Source organism: Anabrus simplex, chromosome 3 (assembly GCF_040414725.1).
Source record: "Anabrus simplex isolate iqAnaSimp1 chromosome 3, ASM4041472v1, whole genome shotgun sequence".
In the NCBI taxonomy this organism is placed as follows: domain Eukaryota; kingdom Metazoa; phylum Arthropoda; class Insecta; order Orthoptera; family Tettigoniidae; genus Anabrus; species Anabrus simplex.
Genome location: NC_090267.1, coordinates 273,662,558 through 273,690,128, shown reverse-complemented (window position 1 = coordinate 273,690,128; position 27,571 = coordinate 273,662,558). Strand labels below are relative to the sequence as shown.

The 27,571-nt window shown below is 37.8% G+C and overlaps 1 protein-coding gene across 6 annotated transcripts in view; it reads left to right on the top strand.

Annotated features, from left to right (window-relative positions):
- Positions 1 to 27,571, top strand: part of ZnT63C (zinc transporter 63C) — a 482,994-nt gene that overhangs the window by 353,942 nt on the left and 101,481 nt on the right. For all 6 annotated transcript variants that reach the window (XM_068226668.1, XM_067144352.2, XM_067144351.2 and 3 more), the window contains one exon: positions 2,830 to 2,937. In XM_068226668.1, coding sequence (XP_068082769.1) covers positions 2,830 to 2,937 — 108 coding nt within the window. The remainder of the gene's footprint in view (positions 1 to 2,829; positions 2,938 to 27,571) is intronic.

Here is a 27,571-nt window from a genome sequence, read left to right as displayed (position 1 = left end):
GTGTTTTGTAGTTAAGAATGTCTGCCAGCGTAGTGGTTAGCATAATTAGTTGCCATTCTTGGGAGCTTGAATTCGATTCCCAGTACCGTATCGCCAGAGATTTATGAGTGTCAGGAAGGTTGATATGCAGTAAAATGGTACATGTAACTCCCTTCCACTGGGGGCCTGTCTAAAAAGAGCTGCACCACATCGGAATGAGGAAACGAGTTTACTTCAGATAAGAAATATTCACTGTTGTTGCCATTCATATAACAGGCGAGATCATAACTAAGTGATGCTAATATCTTGTAACTCGGGCCAATATAGGTGTTTTTTTTTTAAATTTTTTTTTTAGAGAAGTAGGTATAAAACGTGTAAAAACAATCCAATCAAGGATTGTTTTACTCGCCAACGTACTTCAGATAATAATAATAATAATAATAATAATAATAATAATAAAATATGCTTACTTGAAACTAGAAAAAATTGTGTGTAATTTTTTTGTTCTGCTGCTTTTTTTTTTTTTTTTTTTTGCATTATTACCAACATTGTGTGTTCATTAGTAATTTTAATAGTAATTCTTTCATTATTAAATTGTATGTACTTTACTGTTCAAAATGTGTTTCCTATATGAGTAATAAATATTGTGTACAGGTGTGTGTTGGTCAACTAATGGGGGTGGAGGAAGCTGTTAGAAATTGCACAAATGCCAAATTTGTGTCAGGGAAGTACAATATTTTGGTCTGGGAAATGTTAGGGAAATTAGTTTGACTTTCTGGCTGGGAACCCTGGAAACCTTACCAGTAGATAGATCACTGTTTACATCCATTGTAGTATCCCACACGACGTCTTCCTCCGAGCCCTCCAATGCATTAACTATCCCAGTCTTCTTTACCCTTTGGGGTCTAGCGTCGGACTCGCTCTGACATCGTTAATTTTCAGTTCCCGTCCTATGTCGGACTTAGTCCGACACAATTTCAAGGTTATATATTTCGTATGTTGGAGCAGAAATGGCGCCGAGCTTTACGCAGTATACAGCCTTGGCATTTGTCTGTTACCTACTGCCATCAGCTGTTAATTTCTTTAAGCTGAATTGTGTTTTCTTTGGAGATAGTTCATCACTCTCACTGCTGTGTTTACTTTCGTTATCAACATGGCGTCCACAAGTTGTGGCATGGAGCCTGACGATATTTACGAACAGTTATGTGACAGTGGCAATATTGACGATGATTTTTCGACAGATTCTGATAGCGACATTAGTATTCCCGAATCTGAGAATGGTATTTCGAGTGAGGAACAGGTGGAAATTGAGGTGGAAGATAGTGGTGAAAGCGGTAATGTAGGGGGTGGGGTCGATTGTGCTGATCACTACTGCTCATTTTACGGTTTTGTAGTGAAAAGCCTGAAGTGGGGGAGGAAATAGTACTTCTGGATGCTGGAGGTAGCTTTGGTGAACAGTTTTCATCTATATAATTTGCAACAAAATACAGAATATAAGCCCGAGGTGAATCACAAGACTTTCAGGTACCAAGTTATCAAGGGGCTTGTTGGGGACGTTAGGAACAAAAATGCCCATAAACATGGCCGACGGAGCAGCTGTGATGGATTTCTACTGAACGGGAAGCTACACATCATAGATTCTCGTGAGGACAAAACAACCAAGGACTGTGCCGTGTGTTCCGACAGGAAAGCGAAAGGAGTGAGACATGCCCAGTGAACCCAGGACTATACCCGAACAAATGCTTCCAGAAGTACCATACTCTGAAAAAATATCGCTGATAATGTGCTGATAATGAATAAATTTGCAGTTCATATTTATATTTTAAAAATTCGGCTTTTTACTTATGCGAGTATTTCCTTCCTATACTTGCCTAATGTTAAATTGGACCTGTGTAGGATGCAGGTGCGAAATCAATTGGACCGCAAAGGGTTAAAAACCCTTTTTCTGGAATTAGTACCCATGCTTGAAGAACTGAGAGCACACTTGTTCTGTGGCAGATCTGTTAATAGTGCCGTTTTTGTCAGATTGAAATAACAAGATACCATGCATTCCCAGTTGTCAATGGAGAAGATATCTAGCGGCGGTAAGACTGAAGTAAGCCTGCCTGGTATTATGACTGAAACTGTATTGAAACTGGATGTTTCATGGCCACGAGGAGAACAAACATGACTTATTTGCAAAGTGAAGCTCTAGGATGTTGATCCCATAAAATAACATTAAATCACCTGGTTTGCTGCATTTTTAATTTGAGATAAAAGAAAGTCTGTTTCTCTTCTCATTTTGAAGACAAAAGAGTGAAATTCCATTTCTTTGCACCAATGTAAAAATGCAGTAGACACTGAGCTAATGTAGATTGGCTTCATGGACCTAGTCCTTTTCTCTGTATAAAATGATCAGCCTTCCCTATGCTCGTCCTAATTGTGCACCATTTGCTGTGTCTTTCACTTTCAGACTGTTGAGCCATGGGTGTTTTTTACACCACACTTGTATCACTGCTTTGACAGACTGAGCTCTGCTGCTTGTTCCTTATCTCTGTTTCTGCCTGGATGGAGCTAATTATGATGAGTAACAGAAAAGGGACAGGTGGTGGTGGTGGTGGTGGTGGTGGTGGTGGTGGTGGTGGTGGTGGTGGTGATTGTTGGTTAAAAGGGTCTAACATCTAGGTCATTGGCCCCACAAATAAGTGAACAAACGCAAATTGTCGAAGGATGGGAACACACACACAAGAAAATATGAGGGGCTAGTGTAGGTGGGGAGAGACAAGAACAAACAAGTGTGTTCCTATTCTCCTTTATAGCTTTCTATCTACTACAGTTATAATGTGACAATTATTTTAACTGTTGTTTCAGTTTCCTGAAGATACCGTGCAGCCAGCTCCATCCGAGGATTGTGTCCTGGACTGCCCTAAAACAGACAAGCCATGCACACTCTCCACATGCTGTGGACCTTCCAAACATGTGAGTCTGCATCCTTTGCCAACTTCAGGCCCTTATGTAGTTATTAACCTTCATTCCATTTTCTACCTGGAGTGTTTATAACTTTTCTTTTACCCCCCTGCCCATCATTTGAATGAGGACATCATAGGTGAGTGACATAGTCACTGGCTTCTCATCAAGGCTGCCATGGTTCGTATCTCCTGACCAATGCATGTTAGATTTTTTAAATGAAAAGTCACGTACCTGGAGGTCCTGTGGCTATGATCACAATATCAACAGTTGTGTAAAACTACAAGTTAGCTTTTTTCATCATTGGACAGTTTGGTCATGCTTAAGATGTTCATAAAATATTGAGAGAACTTCTGCTTTAACTAGAATTTTACAGGGAATTTCTTGGAAAATTCTGTTGCAATTTGAGATTGGATGCTTATAATGAGGATCATTATTGGGCTTTGAATGGAGATTTTTCCCTGGTATGTGAAAATTTCCAGTAATAAGTTTTACCTTATATATTTTGTAGTACTGGAGAACTTTGTATTTCTGGAACCATTTGCGTAAGTGCATACTTGTTAAATTTTCATTTTGTTTTATATCTTGTGGTATGTCTCTTGTCATCCAAAGTCTTGTTTCTATTTATTCTTTGTCATTCTTTCACCTTTTTAGATATTGTTATGCAGAACTATGTTTTACATACACTGTTGATTATTCATTCAATTTTTCTCTCCACATAGATAGACTTTATTTAGACTATCACAATGGATGCATTTAATCTCATAAACGGGAAGCTTTGACATCAATTTAGTTCTCATTACATTAAAAGTAAAAATATTCAAATACGTTGATATGGGGATTAGTGTTCTCTTGTATGTTGGATCTACAGTATTTGTTAGGAGCAAAAATTAATATGGTAGCAGTTGTCCCCAAGACCTATCTTTAAAATCAACATCTCTGTGAGATGCCGCAATACTAAGTGCCAAACCATAAGGTAAAATAAGGCTTAAAGTTTGGCTGAATCTTGTTTGGACATATAAGAACTGCAAGCATAATAGCACTAATGCTGTATTTTGTTCACTCCTTGTGCTTACTGTGCTGTTTTGTAACGGAATCTTAATCATAATTGTCTTACTTGATTACTAATATTGGCCACCTTGGGAATTACACTTGCATGATGTGCCAATCCTGGGATGCCCTGCTCAGTCTGGTGTAACTTCCACTTGAGTCAGGCTTTTTTCTTTCAGCGTTGCTGTCTGACTTCACTTGACCAATACACATTTTCTTCTGACTCCTAGAGTATTTTACGTTTGGTCTAGGAGTGCCTTAAATTACCAACCTTGACTCTTCCCTTTCTTTACCTGTTACCCTCACTCTTTGAGTTCCCCCTAAAGTAATAGAATTAAAAATTCATAAAATTAGCTAATGGTCACTAGTCACTGTCTGTTACCTGAAGTAGGAGCCTTATTGCCAGTGGACAACGATACCAATAGCTGCCTTGTACGATGACATTGAAAATCGAAGGAATGAAAAGTCAGTGTAAGCATTGTGATGGGAGTGGAATTGTATTTCAAGAGTTCTTGAATTTTGTGTTTTGCAACTGATTTAAATTTTATAGAATCTGTTCAGTTGCTCGTAAGTTTCAAGAAAAACAACGAAAATGCGTCGTCTCCCTCTCCATATATTCCGTGTGTTTCTTTGGTGAGTTCTGATCTTTCTTAAAGAGACAAGTGATTTGTTCTTTTTCTGAGATTCTTGAGTTTCATTGAGGGAAATAATGAGAGAACATTTTATTAAGCAATAGTTGCATTAACCCCTCGCTGACGTAAGAGGTTTAACTTGCTGCTGCTGCTGCTGCTGCTGCCCAGGATAGAGGAGATCCATCAGTTTAAAATGCAGCTGTAAAGATAAAGTACCATAATGTACAACCTATCCAGCAGATTATTTTTCAAGTTTTGAGGAAGTTTACTTCAAAACCTACAGATTATTATCATTTAGACTTTCAGGGCAGACTTCAAGAATGATATGTATTTGCATTAAGGAACATAACAGGTGTATCAGACTCAACCAGCGTGATAAATCTGCTGTTGCTGTTCATGACTTAACACTTGGTCATGATGTCATGTTCCAAGGAGTGGATGTTCTTGCCCGTATAAAACAATATTGCCCCAAAATCATCAGGGAGGTGGTTGAAATATGTAAACACCCAGATAATTTCAACCGCGATACAGGCTACAACCGCAGTGAATCATCTTTACCTATTATCAGAATCATCAGAAAATGATGCTTTACTGTTGCAATTCGTTGTTCCTAGCATGGGGCTAAAATGATGTTCCTATTACAGTACATCTTAGGGCACCATTTTAAGTTCTTTGCTTTCTCTTAGCAACTTGTGATGCGTTGTGTTTTATTTTTTCTGTTCTGATGAAGAACGGCATGAGTTTTCACGGCATAAACCCAAAATACATATCATGAATACATACAGATTATTATTCTGTAGGTGAAAGGACAGTTTTCACGTAAACTTGGTAAATCAGCTTAGTATGATTTATCTCAAAGCAGTCCTCCTAGCAGAGTCCCACATCACACGTATAAAATCTCCATAATTTATGTTTGCAATAATTCCTGCCATAACGATATCATCCTCATCTCTCAAATCGCTATCCGATATTTCAAAATCACTAAATTCTGCTAAAATGTCCTGAATATATCTTTTTCATGTAGATTCAAGACAGATGGGGCATATCACACTTGGCCAGCAGAGAGATGAGACCAGGAAGTGAAATATAACTAGGAATCCCCAGGGAAGTATCTTAAGGTCGATCTGTGTATCAGTCAATAGCTCAAAAATCTCTTTTTCTTACACAGTAAGTTCTGAGGTAGTTAAAAAGACAGATTGCAGAGAGTAGCACAAATCAGGTAGTGTGCAGTGCTCTTCAGGAAAAATAGAAGCACTGTTTCTAAGCTAACCTTTCATTGTGTAGGTTGGTATTCTATCATAACATTGCCAAAGACTTCTGGAGAGATAAAATACACTTTTCTATGCAGGCTTCCCAAAATTTTACAGAAATAAATCAAGGAAATACTACACAAAAAGATCAGCTCACAAACTCTCCTTAAAAAAAAAAATGCAAAGCCTAATGATGACCTTCCTCATGTTGATTTGAACTATGGCCTTTGCACTTCCAAGTCACAATATGTTGATATTCTTAGTCTGTTAACTCCACAACATAGATCAACTTACCCTGTCCAGGCAAGATTATGTATGGTTATTCTGAGTCACCTAAAGAAAACATCACAAGTCAAACGGCATGAAATATAAGCCATTAACTCAAAATATGAATAATTATGCACCAAAAGCAACATTATCACATAATTCTAATTGTAATTTCATTGGGAAAATAACAAAGGGAGAATTATTTTATCAACATCTGGTTGAAACACACACACAAGCGTATTTTACGTATGAAACTCTTGACAGCAAATAAGATAAAAAGAAGTCAACGGATAACATTATTAATCTTACATGAAATACCATGTAACATCATTAACCACAGCCCATTTCGTAAAACATGCAAACAAATCGTCGCTGCCAAGAAAAAACCTCCTATGTGATATATTTTAGCTTAGAACTTTCGCCGGTAAGGTTCTGTTATCTAAGGTGCAATATTGTATGAATGCTGTCAAGGCATTCTCGCTCTTCATAATGTATGTGCTGCGGGTCAGTATATCTCCAAAAATATTATCACATAGGAGGTTTTGTCCCGGCAATGACAAAATGCATTTCTTGAACAAAATTTCAACTCCACAATCCACTTGAAATGTTGAGTAGGTACAACATAACTCTTAACGTTACCCTAAGAACGCGACGGGGAAGTCGCCAAACGTCTTTTCTCATATGAAGACTAGGTTAGGGAATTTTCATTGTAATAGTAGGCCCGCTTGCCTACCATCAGTCACAATCAGGCTGGGGAGTTTTCATTATAATGACAGACACTTACTCTCCTCCTGTCTTTTTACATCCTCAGAAAGACTGTCTTAGTGGTTTTCCCAACTGAAATGAACATAGGCAGAGATGCCAACTATTACGATTCAATCATAAGAATTACGAATTACCCATCACAATTAACCTTTACGAATCACACCACAAATTATGATTTTTTTGTTGATTTTTAAATCTAAGTGTGTGAAGTGTTCAAAAGAATACACAAGAAATGCCATTACAGCTTGAATTTTCAGAATATTATTTCCACGTTTCTCAGTAAAAATTTATATCCCTTTCCTGTCCCTCGTTTAACACTTTCAGCACTATGCCCGTACGGGATACGGGCGCGCTGCTTTCCTGCTTCGGGACGGCGCCCGTATATGATACGGGCGTGATTTTTCTCGTGTGTTTATATCCAGCTGCACGTATCACGTACGGTACCCGTCCCTTGGTTGGAGGTAATAGTTCATCTAGTGACCACTAGAATGCAGCAGTATTCGGGAATTTCGAAATGAAACGATAAACAGGGTATTTCTCCTTGCCGTGACCTCTACCGAAGCACTCGGTGTGCCGTGTGCTGCGCGCCTCTTTGCTGTGCGCGCCAAATCTGTCACGCTGTCAGCTGTGTTACTCGGTGTAAACATGTCTTCACGCCGGCTCAATGATTGTGATATTTTATCGGGAGAAGCGGGTTCAGAGATGGATGAAAGTGATTACGACCCTGCTTACGAACCGGATAACGTATCAAGCGATAGTTCAGGTAAGATTTGTATTTATTACGTCACTTTGGAACGTAAGTGTTCAGCTGTATTATTTTACTCCGAATACAAACGATAGAAATACTTCGCCTACAGAAATTTGGGTTTATCTTTTTCGTTCAGACGAAGAGACGCAGGCTGATGATTCACCTGTGCTGGGAACATCTGCTAGATCATCTGAAACTGATGATGAATGGTCAGAAACAGGTGACCAACTACAGCTACCTGTCTTCCAGTCGGCATCTGGTTCTACTCAGTTTTGCGCGGGGAGTGACGAAATGGACTGTCTCAGTAATTTTAGTGACGATTTGATCAAAAATATGAAAACAGAAACTAACAGAGATGCAGGTACGACAATTGCAGCAATGAAACGTCAGGGCAAACTGAAGGAAAATTCCATGTGGCACCGGTGGTCTGCAGTAAAACTTCACAAAATTGATTGGTTTTTTGCAACAATTTTGCATATGTGTGAAAGCTACTCGTTATTGCAAGCTATGCTCAGACAGAGGCAAGAAGGAAAGTGGTAAGCGCATCAGAAAAGAGAGTAGATGGTGGTGCAAGGAGTGCAAAGTAGGACTGTGTATAGTCCAATGTTTTCAGGACTACCATACCAAAACAAACTATTCCTAAATAGGTAAATATTTTATTCCATTGCATTTGTGTTTATTTGTGGCCTAAGTAGTCGCATTAAATGATTATTTTTTATTGTTTGAGCAAACTTATTGGTATAACGTCAGTGTGAAAACAAAAATTCTGTAGTATTTTTTCATGTTTTTCATAAGACTAGTATAATTAAATTACTTCAGATATTCACTTGTTGATTAACATCTTCATTTTGGACGGTTGACACCTTCATATGGTACAAAAAGCAGGCATGTAATATGTTTCGCTGTTCCATAATAACGCATTAAAAATTAGCAAAAAGACCCAGTTCACAGCCAGGATCCATGTTAAAATATGGTAGTGTTGAAAGTGTTAAGACTATTTCGAGTTTTCACGTGCCCAACACAGTGTGTGCTTCCAGTACCGGAAAAATTTGTCCGTCACATGACCAGACTTCCATGCAAGTATGCGAGTTCTTTTGTCTTCGTTTTGGCGGCAAAGTGGTGACAAACTCTGTTTCATTGTGGATACTGTGTGTGTGACTGTTGAAGTATTTATTGCAATTTGGTTTCCAAATTCACATATATTGCTCTTCTAGGATATATGGTAATCGTGTGTTACAAAATGCGAAAGCGATTTCTTGTGCAGGAAAATACGTGCGGTGACGTTACCGTGATTAGTGACGCTAGTAATAAACCAAAAATAGATCAAAAATTTAGGGAGGAATACTCGAAAGAATGGCCCTGTTTACTGAGTTCGTTAAAATCTCATTGACACGTGTTTTGTAGTGTGTGTAGCTGCAATTTCTCAGTTACGCATGGTGAGGAAGAACAGAGCCTCCGTGGCTCAGACGGCAGCGCGCCGGCCTCTCACCGCTGGGTTCCGTGGTACAAATCCCGGTGATTCTATATGAGATTTGTGCTGGACAAAGCGGAGGCGGGACAGGTTTTTCTCCGGGTACTTGGGTTTTCCCTACCATATTTCATTCCAGCTACACTCTCCAATATCATTTCATTCCATCTGTGATTCATTAATCATTGCCCCAGAGGAGTGCGACAGGCTTTGGCAGCCGGCACAACTCCTATCCTCGCCGCTAGATGGGGGGCTTCATTCATTCCATCCCTGACCCTGTCGAATGACTGGAAACAGGCTGTGGATTTTCATTTTGATGGTGAGGAAGAACAAGACTGACTTTCGTGCTAATATGAACACCGAACTGTTAAGTGCTCTGTTAGTGCAGAGGATGCACATGATATCAAGAGGAAAAGCATGTCACCAGTGTACATTTACCAAACAGCAGACCACCTGTTACTTTAGCAGGTAAGAATCATACACACTTTGTATGCCAGTCTTTGAATATCTGGTTGAATTGTATGTTGTTCATTGATTTTTCAATGATATGTAAGTTAGTAAGATCTCGAGAAAACAATTCTACGGTCACCCCCCCCCCCCTTTCCCCGTGCCCGAACGGCTGCATTACGAATTGCCTTTCTTGAAAGTTGGCATCTCTGCATAGGTCATTACAATGATGTCAGTAGGAATGGCGCGAATAAAAGCAATTCTTTCATATGAAATACTTGATCATATGAAAAAACCATACATTTTTTTTCACGAACAGTAGTTTGCTGCCGATCTAGCAGTCCAAAGTTCCAGAGCTGGAGTGACCAAGCCGCAGGCAGCCATAATCCGTGAACACTCTGTGTCTTTTTTTCGGCAGCAGGATAGGGGCGAATAGTGGAGATCCCAGCTGTTTCATAGGAGTACCCGATGAGTCAGAAAATCTCGGTTTACTACACTGGCAGCAGAAAAATCTATCTGACTTGGAGGCAAACTTTTCCTCCAAGCCAGAGGAGAAACCCTGTTCAGGGTTGAATTTTGAGTTATTTAGTAAATTATGGTCCTATAATTTGGAATAGGCCTCAATTGTAATTCTAGACCAGGTCATACTACTACTACTACTACTACTACTACTACTACTACTAAGTGAGCCTCTGCCTAAGTGTGCACACTGCTCATTCAAAACAACATGTCAGAGTAGTGATCGAATAGCTGGAATACTATGATGAACCAGTGTATTACATACTAGCAGTATCAGAAAATGTAAAAACCAGAGGAATGACATGCTAAAAAAGAAACGTTTTCTAACTCCCCAGCTATTTCCTGCCAATATTCAGTCAGGCTGTTATACTCGGTACACAGCAGTAATCCCATCTATCGGAGTTGAGTGGCAGCATAAGAGACAAAGAACATCTCAACAAACAGTGGTCAATATAATGTTGTTGATGCTCAATCTTATACGTTTTCGCTATTGTAGGCCTTCACATTTAATTTTCTTCCAACTCTGAAATACCACTCTTATTGTAGTCAGCATGGTAAAACTGAATAAAACATAAATGATAGGAAATTGTATTCTCTCTAACTTTTGTTATGTAGTACTCTTCGATAGGACCATTAACATAGGTATTTAAAAATTAAATTTTGGGAGCCTTCCCCTAAACTACAATTTCATCCAGGGTGAATAAAAATGTTTATAGCTTAGACTGTAGTTTCTTATTCCCTGACTTTATAAACCGATTTTCATTAAATTCTGTTTACCCATTTTCTCGTGGCTCAGTGTTGATATGGACTTAGCAACAAAAATACAAATTCATGAATGTGTTTGTTATCATAGTCAGTACGGTAAAAAGGTATAATTCATAAATGATCAGAAATTTAATTCTATATAACTTTAGTTGTGTAGTATTTATCGATAGGACCACTAAAATTATAAATATTTGAGAATTAAATTTTAGGCCTTCCCCTAAACTACCATTTCACTCAGTGTGAATAAAATGATTTACAGCTTAGATTATAGTGGCTCATCCCCCGACTTTACATACCGATTTTTATTCAATTCTCTTCAGCTGTTTTCTTGTGATGCATGTACGTACCTACAGACAGAAATGACAGAAAAGTAAAAAGTGCATTTCTTTGTTACTGTGGACATGACTGATACAGAAATACCATTCTTTTCAAATTATGAACAATGTACAGACAAAACTCTTATTTTATATGTATAGAAGAAGGTAATCCTCATTTCAACTCATGAGAAATGAGGTTAGATTTCTTGTATGTACCTGCGTTATAAAACACTAAAAATGATTCAATTACATCATTCTTGTACCCTTTTAAAAAGATTCACATTTCAGTCGTAAATCTGAGTCATGATTTTTCTTATCTTTCTGGAACTGATTTAATTTTGTAGTTAGGTACGTTGGCTGATGGGGAATATGCTAGGATAGGTATCATTAGGTAACTTCAGAAGTTTGCGTGGCACCCTACTGTATCACTACCTATTGTGGGTATAATGCTGTATCTTCCCTAACAATAAGTTTTACCGAGCTCGATAGCTGCAGTCGTTTAAGTGCGGCCAGTATTCAGTATTTGGGAGATAGTAGGTTCGAACCCCACTGTCGGCAGCCCTGAAGATGGTTTTCCGTGATTTCCCATTTTCACACCAGGCAAATGCTGGGGCTCTACCTAATTAAGGCCACGGCCGCTTCCTTCTCACTGCTAGCCCTTTCCTGTCCCATCGTCACCATAAGACCTATCTGTGTCGGGGCAACGTAAAGCAACTAGCCAAAACAATAAGTTTGATATCAAGTGATTAATGCACACAACACTGGTATCACTTGGATCAAAGTTTTGCCTACGAATGTACCTAACCAACTTACCTTAATACTAGGTCATTTGGAAATATGAACACTGAAGCTTTTGCTCTGCCTCTATAATTGGACTTACATCCAGAGCCACACAGCAGATTAAACTATAAACATACTACACAGGTAAGTGAAAATATAAAGAAGACAATTTCTGAGAAGAACATGAGGACAATAACCTTATTTATCACCGCTGGAATTGTTCGAATACATATTATTTTTTTTTTTTAATGAACAAACAAATTCTTATGATACTGAAAGATTCTCTGTAGCATTTTAAAAGTGATTAATAGGTATAATTTTAGATCAATAATATTCATATTTCTGTAAATATTTGGTAACAACACGACTTCCACAAATCAAAAGAAACACATACCAGCACTCCAACTGCCACCATTATGTGCAGTTTTGATAGGTCGGTTAAGGTCTGAGATATTGTAGGGGGTCTTGGTCCAGTCAAGAATAACAAGTTTGACTAAAGCCATGCACTGTGATTTGTCTGTCCCACACATCCTGTGAAAATTAGCTGATGTACAATTTACAGTTAAAGATTTAAAGTACTGAAATGCAGGATCTAATTCCAGAAGTTATAAAGATATTTATTCCTTCCACCACAGCTTATCTATGTTAGAAAGCTTATTTTCCCTCTTCTTCTTCTTCTTCTTCTTCTTCTTCTTCTTCTTCTTCTTCTTCTTCTTCTTCTTCTTCTTCTTCTTCTTAAATGACTGCATAAGATCACTTTAGTCAGTCCATCGTTCAGGTCTCTTTGAAGGGATTGTACGGGCTTTGCGGTCCTCCCAGTACTTCTTCAGACGCTCCGATCTTCGTGCTCTTTCCTCATTTGAAAATACGCGTGTTGTTGGTTTGTTTCGTGTAAGTGTAAAGCGGAGGTTTATATTCTTGAGTTTTGTATTCAATTTTATCTTATTTGTGGTATCTTCTGTTGTAAGGCCTATTTCCTTCAGATCCTCTCTTACTTCTCCGATCCATTTACATCCTGTTGTGGTATTTTTTGAGACAAGATTGTGTTGTACTAGTTGTTTCAGAAGTCTCGAATCCTGCATCCTCAATATATGTCCAAAGAATCCCAGTCTCCTCTTAGGCATAGTATCTGTAATGGGTTCTAGCTCTTTGTACACAACTTTGTTAGGTATTAACTGCCATTGTCCATCTTTCTGGTATTTTTTGTTGATGCAGGTTCTTCCAATCCTCCTTTCAATTTTCTGAAATCTGTCAGTCTTTGATTGTTTATTCTGATGAAAAAGTGTTTCTGATGCATATGTAGCTTCTAGTTTTATAACTGTGTTGTACTGTTTTATTTTTGCATTTATTGATAAATATTTCTTTTTGTAGAAATTAAGTTTTGTGCATAGCTAATCTATTTGTTCTTGTTAGGATGGAGATTTTTTCATTTAGGTTGTGTGTTTTTACTTCTCCAAAACATTTAAATTGAATTACTATTTTGATTTTATTACCATTTATGGTAACTTCTTTTAGTTCTGTTGGTTTTTGGGGCATAATTTCTGTTGTTTGAAATGAAATTTTGAGGCCATTTGTATTTGCAATGTTTTGAAGTTCTGATACCTGGGTTTTTGCTTCTTTTATGTCCACTGCTAGTAATGCTAAGTTGTCGGCAAAACCCAAGCAATTTGTTCTTGATTTTTCAGCCAATGTTCATTTTTGGGGGATATTTCGTAAACCATTCCCTCATTACCATTTCTAGAGCACAGTTAAATAAAAGTGGTGAGAGCCCATCTCCTTGCCGTAGTCCAGTTTTTATTTCAAATGACTCCTATGTTTCACCCCTAAACTTCACTTTTGATTTGGTGTTAGTGAGAGTCAATTTTATCATGTTTATTAATTTAGAGCGTAGTCCAGGGTTCTTAAAATTTTAAACAGGGATTCTCTATGGATGCAATCGTAAGCTTTCTTGAAATCTACAAATGTTATCAGCATATCTCTGTTTCTTCTCCTGTTATAGTCCCTTGTCAACTTAAGACTCATGATTTGATCAGGACAGTTCCTCCAGGGTCTGAAACCTCCTTGATATTCTCCTAGTTCTTTCACAAGTTGTAAACTTATCCTATTAAGGATGATTATTGAAAATATTTTGTATGTAGTGTCTAGGAGTGAGATTCCCCTGTAGTTATTAGGGTCGGATTTGTCTCCTTTTTTGTGCAGTGAGTGAATGAGGGCTGTTGTCCAGTGTTCTGGCAGTTCTTCTTTAATCCAGATAAAGACAAGTTGTTGATGGAGGGCAACTTTTGTTGATCTTCCTGCATATTTCCAGATTTCCGCAAAGGTCTGATCTCCTGGCGCTTGGTAGACTTCCTTTATTGTGGGGGTATTGATGTTTTCTGGTGGTGTTTTTATTGGTGTGTTGGTGTCCAAATGAAGGAGTTCTGTAGGTTCCTCACAATTTACAAGCTTGTTGAAATATTTAGCCAGAATTTCTGTATTGTCTTTATTGTTATGAGCCAGCTTACCATTTTCATCCTTCATCAGTAGGGTTGGGGGTTCATGTTTTAGGAGCTGCTCTCTGAAGGTTTTTGTAGTAGTCCCTTGATTGAGTTTTATTGAATTCTTCTTCAATTAATTGCAGTGTGTCTTTATGATGCTGTCTTTTTATTCTTCTTAAGATTTGGGTAGTTTTTCTCTTTTTTACTAGATTTTGATAGGATATTTCTGATTTTTGGGACTGATGTAATAGCCATGCCTGATGTCTTTTCTCCACTGTTTCATCACATTCACTGTTCCACCATTGGTGTTTTTTATGTGGTTTATTTGGAGCCAGGTCTTCTGCAGTTTGTTTAAGGTTGTGTACTAAGTCTTAAAGTTTGTGTGATTTTTATTTTTTCAGTTGCTTTTTGGTAATTTTCATTGTTGATTAGCTGGGTAGGATCTATTTTTCTTTTAGTTTTAGGGGTTTTGTAGTCTACTCTTGGGAGTGAGCTTAATTTTTATTTTAACTACGTAGTGATCTGAACCTGTGTCTATTCCTTGGAGGACTTTGACGTTATAGATCTCTTTGTGGTGGTATTTGTCTATGCAGATGTGTTCCAGTGTCCATTCTCCTGTAGTGTAGTCAGGGTGTTTGCATGTTTTGAGTTTTTGGGTTTTCTCTTAAAACATGTATATTTTCAGATTAAATTGTGGTTTCTGCACAGGTCAACTAGTCACTCTCCATTTTTATTAGTTTTCTTGTGTGCTGACTATTTTCTAATGATGTCACAGTATTTTCTTTCTCTGCCTAGTTGAGTGTTGAAGTTGCCTATTAATAATTCTACGTGGTGTTTGGGTTTGTTATCTATGGTCTGGTCCAATAGGTCCCAAAATTCTTCTGTTTCCTCATGGATTTTGAGGAGTGTTTTTATCATTATTGGGAGCATGGGCATTTATTATAGTATAGATTTTATTAGATGCCTTGAAGAGTCGTAGAGACTGTGATTTGAATTCTTGAACTGAGTTTATTATTTTAAGGCTGACCAAAAATCCTGCTCCAAATTGTGGGACATTCTTCATCACTCTCTTCCTGGGTATACCTTTATAAAGTCTGTACCCTTGAGATTCCAAGGCATCCTGGTTAGTGTTTCTAATTTCTTGTAATCCCATGATAAGAATTTTGTGTTGGTCCATTATGTCAGTGTTCAGTTCTATTTTACCGGTTTGCATGAGTGAGTTTATATTGTGTGTAGAGAAGTAGGTTATCTGCTTTGGTTTGATGATTGACTTTGTCTCGTTCGTGTATGTGGTACTAGGGTATTTCCATGCCTCCGACTTCACGGTATCTTTTAAGTGGCAGCCCACCGTATCCGAATGCTGCCTTCTCTGAACTCTTGGTTCAGCCAGTGGAGTATTTCTGAAAAGACGTGTCAAGGTGTCACCTGTGTGAGACTAGGTCCCAAATTACAACTCTGGATGTGATCCAGTGAGGTGATAATGAGGCTGCTACCTCTGGAGTACAGACTCCTTGTGCATCTGTCTCAAACCTGGAGAACAGACTCTGCATAATGGATTCCAGTGGCATTTCCTCCACTGTGGGGACCATCACCTAACGGGGCTCATTCGCCTGAAGCCGTTGTTCCCCTTAGGGAGTCAGGTTATTTCTCCCCAACACTCGGCGTTGGCAGTTTTACAGGTGGATGCCAGACCAGTAAACCCTCCTCCTTTCTCAATCCGGACTTGGGACAGGACAATGGTGGAGATTTATTTTCCTTCATAACATATCCAGAAATTTTGTGCCATTACTCAAAATCAAGAGAATTGGCTTACCTAGTGATGATCAGCTCGCTTCATATCCCTGAACTAACCATGAATGCATAACTTAAGGCACAAGCACTATTACATATATCAAACAAATGTGGTATTTTCTGGTTTTGCCCCAAATCTTGTAAAATACACTCAGAAATGGTCGGATGTGAGTGTAAATGATTAGAGCTGCAATTCTCTGTGATGATTAGAACAGCCACCAGGGAGCATTAGTGTTGTTTGGGTTTAGTGTTGTTGCAGGGTCTCGTACGGTATATAAGGGGCGTGAACAGCGTCAAATGTTGAGTGATCACTGTGAAGGACACTGAGATGCTGCATACTCTTGTGAGACAGCGTTATCAGCACCTGACAGAGTTTAAAAGGGGCCTCATTGTGGGTTCAATATCCAGATTTGTGGGGAGTTCAGATGTGACAATGGCCCGATGTTGGGCTGCTTGGGAACGTGAGGGCAGGCACACTCATCGTTAAGGTTCCAGTCGACCACGTCCGACTATCACAAGGGAGAATTGCCATATTGTACACCAGGCACATTGCAACCCCTTCACACCTGCGCCTACCATCAGTGAATGAATAATGAACTCCCTGCAACATTCTGTGTCATCCTGCACCATTGTTTGGAGACTAACAGCAGCCGGACTAAGGAATTGCCATTCCATGCATAGGCTGCTGTTAATACCACAATACAAATGGCTGCATTTGGAGTAGTGCCATGACCGGAAAACATGGATTACTGATGAATTGCGTTGCATTGCGTTCAGCAATGTGAATCATGGTTCTGCACTGCCATTGTCTACGAGTATGGTAGCAATCTGGGGAGAGATTCCATTCTTCCAATGTTTTGGAGAGGCATGTGGTGTTACTCCTGGTGTCATGGTGTGGAGAGCCATTGGGTATGATTTCAGGTCACGGTCGATAAGGATTGAGGGAAGTCCGATAGCACGACAGTACTACACGGACATCCTGCGACCTTATATCTCTCATGGGACCGTATCATGGTGCCATTTGTCAAGAGGACAATGCTCGTCTACACACGCCACTTGTCCCTATGAACTGTTCGCATGATGTTGAGGTACCCCCTTGGCCAGCAAGATCCCCAGATCCATCCCCGATAGAACACGTGGGACCAGCTCAGACATCAACTTTGTTCCAGTGCCAGTATCTAGGATATTAAGGACTGGTTACAACAGTTGTGGGCTAGCCTGCCTCAGGAGAGGATAGGACTACTTTGACACCCTTCCCAACTGAATCACTCCATGCATCCAGGCCTGAGGGGGTGCAGCATCATACTATTAAGTGGGCTCGTACTGCCAAGTTCTTTGTAAATTTGACTCGATTTTTTAATCACTGAAATAACAACTCATACCCTCTCAAGTTTCATTTCATTTCCTCCTCCCCTTGTGGGTGTTTCAATTTTTTTTTTGTCAAGCCGTGTATGTTCATAAGTTGTTCGGTTGTGTATCGCGACTGTCAACCATCTGTACAATTGTAAATGAAATGGTGTGTTCATTCTTTCTTTGGCATAATACCTTGAGTTTTACTACTACTTTCTTGTCATTGTACAAGCTCTTTTTTAATGTTTTATTTAAAATTTACTGAAAATAGATTGCCCACTGTGTTTTGTCGCAAACTTGTCCATTTTGCACTTCCGTGTGATGAAATATATTTCATCAGTTATTTCTGCTCGGCACTCGTTAAAATATGAATCTTTATTTTAATAACTTTTATCAGTTATTTTACTCAGCATTTATTGAAATATGAAATGCCTGTTAAATCTGAAATATTGAATGAAAATACGAGCTTCAGTTTCATAATTCAGTTTTGAATATGTTGGCTTGCAACACTTTTATGTATGGTAGTTGGAATTTGAAGGTGGGTTGTACAAATGTATCAATTTCATTCCTTTGCTATCAAGGCAGCTAAATGTCTTTAAGTAGTTTCTCATTTAAGATTTGTTTAGTTTTTGTAGAGGCTTTGAAAGCATTCATTTTATTTTTACAGTTTTTGATTGTCATAGTTCAAGAAGTATGAGCATAGGTAGTGATCTTGATTGTAATTAATCCATCAAACCATAACATTGTCAGGACAATTTGATGGGTTTGAAGATGGTCATTAGGTGACATCAAACAAGCAAACAAATAAACAAACAAATAAGGAATATTTTCTCTGTTGTCCTGATGGATGGCTAACACAGCTATTGCACTAGCAAGGTATAAGTGATCATATATGGATACACCTAAGGATGTGATTGAAGCATATAGTTACGAATAGTTACAGTATGTTACAACGTACAGATATCCTTTGTTGCTTGTATACACAGTGACTTATAAATATGGTGAATGGAACAAGGAAGATTTTATGACTGAATATATTTATATAACTCTTTGTATTTGCAGAAAATGTTACTTTTTCAGTTTATTTTGAATTTGTTGTGTTAAGTATAGGCTCCGTGCAAATAGTAATGTGCTGCTGTGGGTGGATATTAGGAGAGCTACTTAGAGACTCATTCATCAACAGTTGACCATACGAAGCTGGAGTATGTGCGATGTTTACATGCATTTATTCAATCCTATTATACTGCAATCTTCAGATTATTATTGTTTTAATATCATAACGTTCCAGCTGAACTATGTGCTTATTTTTGGCTCCATTAATAGATACTTAACATAGAGCTTTTCTTCACGACCTCAGGAAATTGTATTGAAAAGACTGCGGATGTTAGCAGTAAATGGTAAGAAATAGTTAGAGATTTAATTATTTTAATTAATACAAAGCACCTCTTTACCAAACTTATTTTAACCATTTTATAAATAGGTTAACAATATTACACATTACAATAGCAATGTTATATTTGCAAGGTAAGCTGCAGTAGGTCACTTTTAAAGCACATACATCATAATAGTAGACATACATTGTATTTTATTACACCATCGTCTTAATGGTAGTCAGAATAATAATAATAATAATAATAATAATAATTGTCATCGTCGTCATCATCATTATTATACCAAACTGTAATATAGAACAAAGTGTGAAATTTTTTAGTATACCGTCACAACCTCACGAAATGGATTTTAAAAGGCAGTAAATTTTAATTACAGAAATACACCTACGGTACACATTTACATTTCTACAAATGCTTAGGCTAATCGTACATAAATTCGGTGGTGTGCACCTCTTTACTGTTGCATGTACCATTTTGACCATGCCAGCCTGAAATTTCTGGCAGCGTCGGGAATAACCTGGGCCCCCTAGGATTGCAGCTAATAGCGCTAACTGTTACACCACAGAGAAGTGATTCTGATTTTTCTCCTCGTGTAAAATTTTCAAAATCAGAAATTTCAATTTGTCCAAAATCAAGCCTCTGCCCTTTTTGTTGGATAAAATTTCTAATCTCTTCCCCTTTGAATTTCTCTTTCCCTGTGTATGAGATGCGAGGTCAAGACCATTCACAGGGTTGATAAGTTTCATCTAATGACCCGATGTCTCTTATCACATTAGCAGTTACTACTCTGTAGCTAGGTATTTCCTGCAAACTCTTTTTCTTGAAAATTTAATACATGACCACTTTAAGCAAGTTAGGAAGAATTTGGCCGATTGATGTCACATAAAACACTCTGAAATCCCACTGTTATTTTAATTGGCCATGGAAACACGCGATGAGACTACTACAGACATTCACACGATGATACACGTTAACTCACAATGTTCGCCACTCGCAGTGCAGCGATGCATTTCTCTCATTATCGCACAGAGGCTATGGGGTTTAGGCTTATAAACTGGACCTGTTTTGATTTAAATTTAAATGCCACAAAGTAGATTACTGCACTTATTCACAAAATCACAACTAGAAGCATGAACTATGCTTTATAAAAGGATAATATTTTTGAAGTTTATGAAATTATTTATCTAATATCTGTTGCATTGACAAATTTGTTTAGACTTGTGTTTTAAAATATTTTAAAGTTTAACTACTTCAGCATTCTATTGTATATTGTTGCAGTTCCTTGCTTTTTTTTTTTTTTCCAGTTTTGTCATTTGTATACTCTCAGATCTCTTAAAATAAAATATGTCAGGCAAATTCTGATTGCATGTCAGTGCAAGGAGTTCTAGAATTCAGGAGACTGTTAGGTAAAGTGGAACCTAAACATGAATCTTAGAGATCCTCTTCATTTATTCTTATCTCCATCACTCTTCATCCATCACATGTTCTAGTTCTTATCCTCTTGCTTTATGCTGATCTTAACCAGGTCCATCTCTTTTAATTTGGGTGTTCCTCAACCCCGCTCTCCCTTAATAGTTTATTTGTATATCCAGAACATCAGTCATTTTCTGCCGGACTGAATAACTGCCCGACAGTAGAATCCATGGCCTTACGAGCTTGAGTTGGCAGGTTCGATCCTGACTCAGACCAGTGGTATCGGAAGGTGCTGAGATGTGCTAGCCTTGTCTCTGTAGATTTACTGGCACGTAAAACAACTCTGTGGAACAAAATTCTAGCACCTCTGTGTCTCCAAAGACCTTGAGAGTATTTAGTGGATTGTAAATCTAATAACCTTCTTCTAATCAAAAATCCAACTGATGAGCCCACTGCTACACTGGGGTGAAACTCTTCCAATTTCACGATTGAAAAGACCTTGAATGTATTTTAATCGTAGTCTTCTTCTTCCTCTTCTTCTTCTTCCTGGGGCTATACCTTAATTAGGCCACGGCCGCTTCCTTCCCATTCCTAGGCCGTTCCTGTCCCATCGTCGCCATAAGACCTATCTGTGTCTGTGCGACGTGAAGCAAATAGAAAAAAATCTTCTTTTCTTCGTGATTTTAACAATCAACTCTTCTTTCTTTAAACTTTTTTATGTATCTTAATTATTCTGTCTCTCTCTCCTCTTTTTCTGTAATACTTAAAAGATCATTTCTGCTGCTTGTAACCAGTTCTCAGCCTTGGTTTGTTATAGACTAGTTTTGAGGTACCTTTGACCTCTGTTCACAATAAATTACAAGAGGTAAACCAAACTGGGTTCACAATTTCAAATTTTGTGAAAGAGTTTAAGTAACTTGCAAGGCTTGCAATTTTAGCCCTAGGAAGGAATAACATTCATGACCTGAATATTAACTTTTCAAAATTAATCAAGAGAACCTGACTTCTGATACTTACGTTACTTTCACTCACTACATTGATCTTCAAGAGAAGACAAATCAACTCTTTTGTTCACCTCCTGGCCAAGACAGATGCCACTTTTCCCCACAGAATGGAGAGAAACTGACCCACCTGACAGGAAAGAGGATGATTAATTATGCAGATGCTGCAGAGAGACTGGGAAGGAAGTAAACTAAAGAGAAAAGAAAGTATTTTGTCTGACGAGGAAAAATCACACTGGATTAAGAAAACACTTTAAGACAGTAATAGACCTCAAGAGAGTTAAAATCTGGCATTCAGTCATTTACAGAAGTTTGACACATAAAGAGCAAGTAAAAGGCTTAGCCCTACAAAGGTGAAATAAGCCATATATTCACAAAAACAACCAACTGTTGTAAAAATATATTGTATACCTGCAAACTAGCTGATAAGGAAGCAGAAAAGACTGAGACAAGGTGGACAATGAAATTTTATCTAAACTGTGTAAACCAAATCTCTCCTATGTATGTTCAGAAGAGGTATAGTTTTTATTAATAAACATTTTCAAGATGTCAGAAAGTTTAAAAAGTCTCATTTAAGTCCCCAAAATAATGGTTTTTAAATATGCACCACAGAGTAGGCCTGCTACACAGGAAAGATTACAAATCGGGCGTTGCTCATTTTAACTGATGTGCTTAGTATAGCTGTGTGAAGGCAAACAAAGGTTAGAGTAGCTGCATGCATATATCAATTAATAGCTAAACACTCTCACTGCTGCCTTAATTAAACCTATAAATTGCCCCACGAGCTGATATGTTTTTCGTTTCTTTCTATTAGTTACAGATAGTAGATTACACATTACAAGTAAATTTTTTACACATCACATGAAAAATCATCAATGACGAAAATGTGCATCATCAGCACTGAAGAATGATATAATATCCTAGGTACCGGTCGATCCACTTGTGCGTCATTGATGTGTGTGATATTAATACAGCCTATTTACATTGCATTGTAACAAATAATGTTATATTGTTATATAATTGTGTACACCAAGAATATCCTTCAGTAACTGTTTCTTGATTGTTATTGTGGTCATTCCCATCATGTATAGCACTAGCGGTAAAGCCTAAAGCAAGGTTATAGCCATATTACAGAATTTGCAGGTAATTGAGGACAATAAATGAGGACTACAAAAAGACTTAGACAGTGCTGTGAGATAAGCGGAAAATGGTATGATGGTGAACGGGATGAAAAGTCGGGTTGTTTCACAAAGAGGAAAGGTCCTCTTAGCTTTAATTACTGTGTTGATGGGGTGATAATATACGTCATAGGGATTACTGTAAGTACCTACATGTTAATATAAGGAAAGATCTTCATTGGGGTAATCACATTAACAAGGTTGTTAAAAGAAGCTACAGATCTCTTCACATGGTTAGGAGGGTATTTAGGGGTTGTAATAAGTATGTAAAGGAAAGGGCATTTAAGTTTCTGGTAAGACCGCAATTAGAGTATGGTTCCAGTGTATGGGACTCACACCAGGGCTACTTGATACAAGAATTGAAAAAGATCCAATGGAAAGCAGCACGATTTGTTCTGGGTGATTCCAACAAAGGAGTAGTGAGTGTTATGAAAATGTTGCAAACTTTGGGCTGAGGAGACTTGGAGTAAGAGGACAACATGTTCAATTAAGTGGTATGGTCCAAGCTGTCGGTAGAGAGATGGTGTGGAATGGCATTAGTAGATGAATAAGGTTGAACGAAGCTTTTAAAAGTAGGAAATATCGTAATATGAAGATAAAGTTGGAAACAAGAGGACAAATTGCGGCAAATATTAATTTGTGGGATGAGGAGTAAGGGGTTGGAATAATTTCTCAAGGGAAATGTTTGATAAATTTCCAAGTTCTTTGAAAACTTTTAAGAAAACGTTAGTTTAACGATTGATAGGGAATCTGCCACCTGGGTGACCACTCTAAATGCAGATTGTTGATTGATTGGATTGATTGATAATAACGTAAACCGTATCATTTACAATGACTTGCATGCCATCAGGCAGCAGCCAACGTGTTTAACATTGATTTTCCAGCTCTGACATGTAGTTGCGATGAGGAGAGCATACCAATGCTCACAGTGACAGTTCTGATAGTGATTCCATTACAGCAAAATGAAAATATTTGCATATTTTAGTTGACTGCCAGAAATGAGCTATTACATTGTTTTCACTGAGAAGTGGTCTGAACTGTACAATACACACCTTCATAACAACATGAATACACTAATAAATAGGGGGCAGATTTCTATGACCTAAAAATGTATGTAATAAGTATGCCTTTATGACCTAAACAACATAAAAATATGACCTATAAAATTCAAAATATGACTTAATGAATAGCATCTATGTTACATAGAAACACTTTTATTACGATTGCCACAGGCTGCAATTAATTTAGAGTTTAAAAAGTTTTAATTCTTCGAAATCTTTAACCCAAAATCAACTAAAATGATGAATATTTCATGAACTCGTTAAGGTTACACTGCATACTCCTAGGCAACGACGGACTCTGTGGAAGACATAAACACTACAGTTACTTTCACTGTTCAGTATTCAATCAGTTTAATTTATACACAATACATATGTTATTTGAATGAAACTTTCATACCTGATCTAGTCTCCATTATCAGAATTGTTGCAATTTATGACCACATGCATCTTAAGATTGTTGAATGAGAATCCCCTCCTGTGGTCGCTGAGTATCGTCTTGTAGCGAGAAAAACTTCTTTCGACATCACATGATGTAACGGGAGCGTACTTGAATAGAGTTAAATCACTTGGAGAAAATTCCTGGAAATCTGCAGATGAAGGGTTTCCACAAAGAATGTCACTTATTCCACGCAGGTACAAAAGTCCGCTATTTTTTCCAGTACATTTTCTAATTTTTTACACACCCTACATGCTATTGTTCCTTTCGCATGCTTTAATTCCTGTTCAATGCACTTGACAACATCCAGTGCATCGCTTAGTTCTGCACCTGAAACTTCCAGTTGCATGATTGCTCCAGATAAATAATTAAAATTGGACTTTATGTAAGCCAGGTCCGCTTTTAATGTAGTGCTTGAAAATAAATCTTGAGTGGTTTTTATGGAGGCCGATTTTGCAGAATCAAAAGACTTCACGATCTTTTCCACGACATCTAAGTTTTTGCAATAGTACACTGCGGCATCAAGCCAAGTCCCCCATCGCGTTATAACTGGCTTGGGAGGTAGGGGTAGGGAAGGTGCTTCTCCTTGAAATTTCTGAACGCGAAGTGGAACTTTGACAAACACTTTCTTACAGTTCGATATTAATTTATCAACTTCAGGGTAGCTACTTTTAACTTCTTCAACTGCCCTATGCAAGGCATGTGCAAGACATGTCACATGTATCATTTTCGGGTATAGCATTTTAAGTCCATTGACTGCCTTCACCATATACGGAGCAGCGTCAGTTACAAATAGAAAAATGTGCTCTCTCTTTGCCCCGTTTGGCCATAACAGATTCATTGAATTGTCGAAGAGAACTGTAATGGTGGAATGGTTTGTCTTCTCGAGCACTTCACATATCAGGAGGAACGTATCTCCAGGCAGGTCTTCCTTCAGCGTGCCAACGATGACATTTGCTACATATCTTCCATCCACATCTGTGGTCTTGTCTATTGAAACCCATATCTTAACTGTCTCCCACGCCACACCTTATTATATCCAACAGCTCTTCATAACAAGGGATCAGATAGTCCTTCCTGAGAGAAGATTCGTTGGGAAACAGGGTGCTTTGTATATTTTTCAAGAAACTGTCTGAAGCTTTGGCTGTTAAGTTTCTTTAAAGGACTATTAGACGAAACCATCATCTTTCAGAGATCTTGTGAAAATTGTGAACACTGTGAACTTGATGTCGGGGTTTCGAATAGCAGACGTTGCCTATTTTCGATTGCAGAATATCTAGTTACACAATTCTTATGTTTTACAGTATTACCGTGTTGTTGCACAGAGAAGCGTTTTTCGGCAGTAACTTTTACCTCACACAATTTACAGAATAATATCGCTCCATCCGTACTGAATGTTTTCACTGAACTCGCGAACTAAACTTCACAACTTCCCACTAATTGACTTTCGTTTTAGGCATATTGAAAGGAATGGAATGACTGAAGCATCCTAATGACCAAGGTCATTCAGTGTGTTGAAGGTGGAAGAGGGAAGGGCGAAGGAGAGAGATAAGAACAATGACAAATAACTGCAGAATTACCTCTGCTTCCGTGTAAACAATAGCCCGGTTTCCAGGCATTGAACCAGCTAGCAGACAATAGCTCCTACCTGTTAGAAACATTCCATACACTACTTTAGAATGGTTCTTTAGTAGTACATTCCAGTCTATCCTGAAAAATAATTTCTAGAGCTTATTCTGATTTTTATAAAACGAAATTGAAATGAAAATTACCAAAATGTGCCGTTATGATGATATTTTGTTCAAAAAATGCCATAAAACTTAAGAAAGCCTAAATATGCATTTATATGCCCAATAAAACTTGTTTAATTTTGATTATCATGCTTGGAAACGTGTTGAAAATACAAGACTATAAGATATAATGTTAAGGGAAAAAATATGACTTGTCATAGAAATCCGCCCCCTACTAATAAATATGGTATTGTGCTGTATATGACTTTTGTGTGAAATGTTTCTTCAATCTCCAGTTGACAGTTGTGAATTTCTATTGTGGTTGCTTCTGACTCACTTTTGTTCAATCTTTGTATTTCCTTTCTTCTCAGGAATAAGTATATGTTTCATGTCATCTCATTAGCATAAAACAGGGACAAGTGAGGGACACAATGGTTTATAGCAATATATATCTTCACTTTTTAATTATATGCCTACTGGTATCTGAAAAAGGTGGAAAGTACAGTATGTTGTATAACTACTTGTACAGCCATTTTTTTTTTTTCCCTAATGCATTTGTATGCGTGTTATGAAGTTGGTCTTTCTTCATACCCACTAACTGAAGAAGTCTAACTGCAGAAGGAAAAGCTTGCACATTTTGCTCAGTCTGGAAGGGATATGGGTAGTTCTATAACTCTTGGTTATCCATTTATTGTTCTGCTTATTCAATGGAGTAAAAAAGTTGTTGAATTTTGAAGTTACACATTCTTTCAAAATTATTCTCTTCAGGAGTCACTGAACAATATATTCTTATTACAATTGCATTACAGCAAAATGAAAATCTCTGCATATTTTAACTCATTGTCAGGAAGGAACTGTTGCATTGATTTTTTTTTTCTGAGAAGAGGCCTAAAATATACAGTACACAATTTGGAAGTTTTGTTGTGCAATTAGTAATACTCAGATAGGTCCACACAGCGAAATTCAGGGGAATTGGTAACCATTGGTTGCGAGGTGGATGGCGTTTTTCTGAGAACCCAAGTGCGCTATATACGAATGATGATACGCGGCGTTAGCTTCATCTGTCATAACAATACACAATTTACGTGATTAAATTAGACGCAGATTAAATTTGCTAACTCATTGTCAGGAAGGAACTGTTGCATTGATTTTTTTTTTCTGAGAAGAGGCCTAAAATATACAGTACACAATTTGGAAGTTTTGTTGTGCAATTAGTAATACTCAGATAGGTCCACACAGCGAAATTCAGGGGAATTGGTAACCATTGGTTGCGAGGTGGATGGCGTTTTTCTGAGAACCCAAGTGCGCTATATACGAATGATGATACGCGGCGTTAGCTTCATCTGTCATAACAATACACAATTTACGTGATTAAATTAGACGCAGATTAAATTTGCAGTTATACAGTGTATATATCTCATAACAGAACATAAAGGAAAAGAGTACATGCACTTATATCTGTGGAAGGAATCTCCAAAATTACGTCAATTTTACTGCAGATGATACAGGCCAAACCTGATTCTTTTTTACAGCATATTTTTGCATCCCTTGGACTTTCAGCTTTCTATTTACATTTCTAATGCGAATAAATGTCCTGATTCTTACATATGGACTAACGATGTTGTCACTGGCTGAAACAAACTACAGTACAGTATTTAATTGCGCCTTTACACTTAGCATAAATTAATGACATAGCCTAAAAGCAACAGGTAATCACACAGATATTACGATCGAAACACACGGATCAAGAAATTTAAGTTAACGAACACACATTGAAATTTATCACCAAAGGCTTAAACTGAAACACGGC